This window comes from Syzygium oleosum, unplaced genomic scaffold (genome assembly GCF_021117445.2).
Source record: "Syzygium oleosum isolate NSW1041296 unplaced genomic scaffold, Sole_v2.1 Sole_v2.42, whole genome shotgun sequence".
Classification (NCBI taxonomy): Eukaryota; Viridiplantae; Streptophyta; class Magnoliopsida; order Myrtales; family Myrtaceae; genus Syzygium; species Syzygium oleosum.
The window spans coordinates 2,516,832-2,523,099 of record NW_026607526.1 but is presented as its reverse complement, the minus strand read 5'-3'; the positions used below and the strand labels follow the sequence as shown (position 1 = coordinate 2,523,099).

Below are 6,268 nucleotides of genomic sequence, written 5' to 3'. Positions count from 1 at the left end.
ATGGTTACTTTTCCTTTGTTTGGTGATTTTGATCGAAAAAGTTTTATGGCGTTTGGATCTCACTTGGAAAATGATTTCAATCGCATGATTTTATCTTAGACAAAAACAAAAAAACGAATTTTTAATTAGTTTTTAAAATTTTCTTTTCTTTTCTTTTTCTTTTTCCTTCATCCTCCCTCGTCGGCCCGCACTTGTGGCAGGTCATTAGCCGTCGCCGAGGCCGGCGACCAGTGGAGGAAGGAAGAAGGAAGAAGGAAAAAGAAAAAGAAAGAAAAGAAAAAGAAAAAAAGAAAGAAAAGAAAAAAATTATAAAAAGAAAGAAAAGAATAAAGAAAAGAAAATATTAACAAATTCAAGATAAGCAATTCCAGAAAGTGTTTTCACATTCTTATATTAGGGAATTCACTTTCCTAAATTTATACATGAATGCTTTCCTTGATCGGAAAGTGTTTTCGGTTGATTAATCATTTTCAGCGAACCAAATGGACGAAAGTCCGGAAAATGAATTTCCGGAAAACACTTTTCCTCAAACAAATACACCCTTAGATGTGATAAGTATTGCATGATGTTTTTAAGTCCATGAGCATGATATCTTTATGTCTCTACGAAATCCATTTAACCAAACATATCGGATTCAAAACCCGAAACTCCTGTATCAATTTTTTTGTAGATTATCTGCCGGAACTATGTATATTCATAATTGTTGTAGCCATTCCTCTCCAAGTTACACAAGACCCATCATATTCCAAGCATTGAGTCAACCACCACGCCACAGACCACGTCCATCGAGCACAAGCTGGACACGGGACTATAAAGCAAATTTCCGCGTCCCTCCGAGCATATCTGCCATTATGATTGAAAAATTCAACTTCCATAAAGCAACTCATACTCGGTTTGAATTCGCAGGGATTGAATCAACTGCGGGGCGTGCCTTCTTCTCCATCACGTTCATCTCATAAAATTTCCAACTTAACGTGTACGACGTTTGGTCAAAGTCTTCGAAATTTGCGTGATCCTTGGAAAATTTTTTGGTCCCGGAAAGCACATGGAGAATACTTGCCTTATTCTAAATTTGACAAGTTTTCTTTCACCGTTGATTTCTCTAAAGAAAAAGGGAAAAATAAAGAAAATGAGCAAAACTAAATTTACAAAGATATTATCACCAGAAAAATTTAATATCAATGATACTATTATAAGATAATTTTTTGTAAACTTTGCTGAATATATTAATAGAACTGATAAGATACTTTAAGGAAAAAAGAAATAAAAACAAGAAACACTAATATAAGATTATTCTAGATACACGTGCTGACAGGGGCAAAGTCTGTCCACAGATTTGGTTCAAACTAGCTGTGGGAGAGACTCGGGTAGCGTAGAAAGTGGAAGGAAGATCTATAAAGAATGCCGGTTTCATTCATAAGGCTGAAGTAGCTCAACTCAAGGAGCACGCAAGTTTCATCTAACATGGCTTCAGTGATGTTAGGAATCCTTCTAATACTTGTTCCACTTCCACTTTCCGCCGAAGCTCAGACCTCCGGCAACTTGACCTTGGGCTCCTCGTTAACAGCGAATGACAGGAACTCTTCCTGGCTTTCGCCGTCGGGTGAGTTCGCCTTTGGGTTCCGGGAAATGGGAAGAGGGGCTCATTTGTTGGCTATATGGTTCGAGAAAATAGAGGACAAAACCATAGTCTGGTCGGCAAATGGCGGTAATCTAGCACCCGAAGGTTCAACAGTCCGGTTGACCGCTGACAACGGACTGGTGCTTGCCGACCCAAAAGGAAGAGAGCTGTGGTCTTCTAGCCTGATCGGTACCGGTGTAGCATATGCGGCCATGCTCAACACGGGGAACTTCATCCTAGCGAGCACGAACCACGTCAACTTGTGGGATACGTTCAGCCAACCGACCGATACTATACTGCCTACGCAACAGTTAGGTCAAGGGAGTAAAGTTAACGCTCGCTATTCCGAAATGAATTACTCCGCCGGGAGATTCCTCTTTACACTGCAAACCGACGGAAATCTCGTGCTCTATGCCACTCCTACCCCGTTGAAACCCTCAGATGCTTACTGGGCCAGCGCCACCGCCAGCACCCCACGTATCGGCTTCCAGTTGATATTCAATCAAAGTGGTCAGGTCTACCTCACGAATAGTACTGGAACAGTACTCAATATCGTCACCTCAGGCACAGTTCCAACCAGCGAATTTTACCAAAGGGCGATCCTTGAATACGATGGGGTCTTCAGGCAATATGTCCACCCTAAGACGGCAAATTCGACTTCTGGCTGGGCAATGGGCTGGACGATGGTCTCTTCCCCGGTCCCTTCAAATATATGTACGAGCATTGAGCGAACTGCCGGTACCGGAGCTTGTGGCTTCAACAGCTACTGTACTCTTGGAGACGATCAGAGGCCCCGTTGCCAGTGCCCACCTGGATATACTCTGTTAGATTCGACGAACGAGATGAACGGATGCAGACAAAATTTCGTATCACAGAGTTGTGAAGGAAGTAGACCTGAAAATGACCAGTTCGCTTTGCGTGACATGCCCAATACAGACTGGCCACAGTCTGGTTACGATATTAGCTCGCAACAAACCGAGGACTGGTGCCGAGAGGCTTGCTTGGCTGATTGTTTTTGCGCAGTCGCTTTTTTCAAAGACGGAAATTGCTGGAAAAAGAAGATCCCTCTCTTCAATGGTAGGATGGATACTAGTGGGGGTGGAAAATCTCTGATGAAGGTCAGGATAGATAACTTGACTTCAACATCTACAGGAAACGGCCAGAAGAAGAGCAAGAACTCGACTCTGGTGATCATTGGATCAGTGCTGTTGAGTAGTTCTATGTTTTTGAACTTGCTTTTATTCCTCATTAGCTATTTAGTTTATAAAAGCTTCCGATCTAAGGTTTCTAAGTTGTCAAGACCAGTCCAGATGAACCAAGCCACAGGCACGCAGACTTTCACTTATCAGGAGCTTCAACAAGCAACAGATGGATTCAAAGAAGAACTGGGTAGGGGTGCTTTTGGAACAGTGTACAAAGGTGTTCTCGGATTCGAGCATAGAAACTTTGTGGCAGTAAAAGCGTTGGCAACAAGGACCAGAGAAAGGGAAAAGGAGTTTGAAAGAGAAGTGAGTGCAATTGGCCAAACTAACCACAAGAACTTAGTGCAGTTGCTTGGATTCTGCAATGAGGGTCAAAACCGATTACTGGTGTATGAATTCATGAGCAACGGCAGTTTGGCCGATTTTCTTTTTGGCTCTTCAAGGCCCAGCTGGTACAAAAGAGTAGAAATTGCCTGTGGTGTTGCGCGGGGGCTCTCTTACTTGCATGACGATTGTACCAGGCACATAATCCACTGTGACATCAAGCCGCAAAATATTCTTCTTGATGGCTCTCTCGTTGCAAAAATATCAGACTTCGGATTAGCTAAGCTCTTGATGGCGAACCAAACACAAACCACAACCGGAGTCAGAGGAACAAGAGGTTATTTAGCGCCAGAATGGTTCAGGAATATGCCTATTTCTGGCAAAGTAGACGTTTACAGCTTCGGCATTTTGTTGCTAGAGCTCATCTGCTGCAGAAAGAACTACGAGCCGGAAGCGGAAACTGAAGCTCAAGTTGTGCTGGTCGACTGGGTGTATAACTGCTACCACGACGGGAACATAATTGTGCTGGTGGAGAGTGACGAGGAGGCATCAAGTGACATCAGGAGGGTGAGAAGATTTGTGATGACGGCATTGTGGTGCATCCAGGAAGAGCCAGCTTTGAGGCCAACCATGAAGAAAATCACTCAGATGTTGGAAGGAGCTGTTGAAGTCTCAGTCCCTCCAGATCCAAGCTCTTTTATCAGTGCAATTTGATTTTGCTTATTAAGCCAACTGGAGTCTGTGTAATCATGAAAAGTATTTGTATTGTCTGTAACTGCTATTAAGCCAACATAAACTTGTTCGTCTTCACATGTATCCCGCTTAAATAAGCTAAATCTTACTGATGCTTAACATTCCCTCACATGTATCCAGAAGAGAACGGTTTGACGATTGTCGGCAAAAGCGATTGCATGGGACGCCGCATGCAACTTTGAAGAGAGATTTAGATTGTGGAGTGATCAAGTAACCATATCAAATGATGCAGAACCAGTCATTGAAAAATTTAAAGTCAGGGGCATTATTATGTTGAATCTCTTAGGACTTCTACATGGATCATATACCTGTATGTCGCGGGAAAATATTACGTGGCTCCATCAAAGCATTTTCATCGACAATTTTGCTTCATCAAAATTGCATTCGATGCAGTAGAATAGTGTTTTGATCCGACCCAAGCAAAACATATCTTCTCTGCTAAATTAGACGGTGAGAACCATATGAAATTCACCGATCCTCAAGGCGTGGATCGTCGCCATGAAAATACCAATTTCAACAGTTGTGCTACCTTTCTATTGATACAGAAGGGACTCTCACTTCCTTCTTTGGCAACCAACTTCTTATAGGCCAAAGAAATCACATTCCGCGAATCACGTAGTTGGGAGCATAATCAAACGAACTTTCTTCTCGATTCATCCGTTGAGGAATTGCGAGAAACGACACAAAGGCAGATAATTTTGTCAGCATACGTATTCCTTCCCAATTCAAACACAATCGATCATTGAATACTTTTCATCGATCATTGTTGTAGACATCCCTCTCCAAGTTACACAAGACCCGTTGTATTCTAAGCATTGAATCACCACCGCGCCACGGATCACATCCATTAAGCATGCTGAACATGGGACTACAATGCAAATATCCACGTACGTTCTAGCATATTTGCGGTTGTGATTGAAACGTTCAATTTCCACAAAGCAACTTGTAAACGGCTTGAATTCATGGGATTGAATCAACTGCGGGCCCTGCCTACTTCTCCATCAATTTCATCTCATAAAATTTCCAACTAAACATGCACGACGTTTGGTCAAAGTCCTCCAAATTTATGCGTTCCTATGGAAAATATCTAGTTCCCGGCAAGCTTATGGTGCAGACTCGCGTTACTCTAAAATTTGACAAGTTTTCTTTCACCATTGTTTTCTATAAAAAAAAAAAAGGGAAAAATAAAGAAAATGAAAAAAACTGAATTTAGAAAGATATTATCATCAGAAAAATTAATATCAATGATACTATTATAAGATAATTTTTTTGAATTTTTTATTAATGCATTAATAGAACTAATGGGATACGTTAAGAAAAAAGAAATAAAATCCAGTAAAAAGGAAAAAAGGCCTCAACACCAAGGGATCAAATCACAAAAATTGGATACTCATTATATAATTTTAAATGGTTTATCAATACAAAAGAAAGATTGATTAATAATATATATTTTCACAAAAATCACTTTATATTTTGATCAATCATTTTCTTTTACTACAAATGGAGCTTTTATAAAACTTCAAAACGTTTGGCAAAATCACTGTTCTAGATAGATATACGTGTTGACATGGGCAAAGTCTGTCCACAAATTTGGTTCAAACTTGCTGTGGGAGAGACTCGGGTAGCATAGAAAGTGGAAAATCTATAAAGAATGCTGGTTTCATTCATAAGGCTGAAGTAGCTCAACTCAGGGAGCACGCAAGTTTCATCTAACATGGCTTCAGTGATACTCGGAATGTAACGGATTTCGATATAATTCCGGGATCAATAAAATTGACAATATTTCGCATTTCATTTTAGTAAGTCTCGCCCAGAGCTGATCACTCTCGGGATACTAACCAATAGGGTATGGCTAATTAGAAAACGGTACGTGGACCAAGGATCCGATCGCGAAGCGGACACCGATCACGAGAAATGATGAGAGAATATTATGAACCAATGTGGATCGATCTTAGGAAAGGTAACGGATTTGGTTTGGCCAAGGCCAACGATGTACAATCGAATTCGCAGGTGATTCTGCATGACCGAGAGTGCATGTGGCCAACCAGTCCTGAACTTAAACCGGACGATCGTGACCTCTGGGACTAGTGATAATTTCTCATTCTCTCAATGATCAGGACCGTCATGACTCGGATAACCCTAGGTCGATACGCGTAACCTCTAAACAGCCGCCCGTTAGTGAGAGACCTTGAAATTGGAAATTGAGTGAGTTTTGATCACGAAATTGGGCCCGGATTTCGATGTTGATTTTCGATGGCTTAAGAGACTATTTTTGGGAATCTGACGTCATAGCACGCTGGCCACACACGTTTTGAGTTAGTATGGTTAAAAAGTGGAATTTCGGTCCGAGGGTGAAAAATTACAGTTT

General features: G+C 41.4%; 1 protein-coding gene across 1 annotated transcript; it reads left to right on the top strand.

Moving 5' to 3' along the window:
- Positions 1 to 1,307: 1,307 nt before the first annotated feature.
- Positions 1,308 to 3,929, top strand: LOC130136150 (G-type lectin S-receptor-like serine/threonine-protein kinase LECRK2). Its single transcript, XM_056306257.1, has one exon. It carries the CDS (start codon positions 1,465 to 1,467, stop codon positions 3,859 to 3,861), a length of 2,397 nt encoding a protein of 798 aa, XP_056162232.1. The 5' UTR covers positions 1,308 to 1,464; the 3' UTR covers positions 3,862 to 3,929.
- The last annotated feature ends 2,339 nt before the right edge of the window (positions 3,930 to 6,268 follow it).

Bases quoted from the DNA above. Each gene is read 5' to 3' on its own strand.
- LOC130136150 (XM_056306257.1), top strand. From the start codon at position 1,465: ATGGCTTCAGTGATGTTAGGAATCCTTCTAATACTTGTTCCACTTCCA.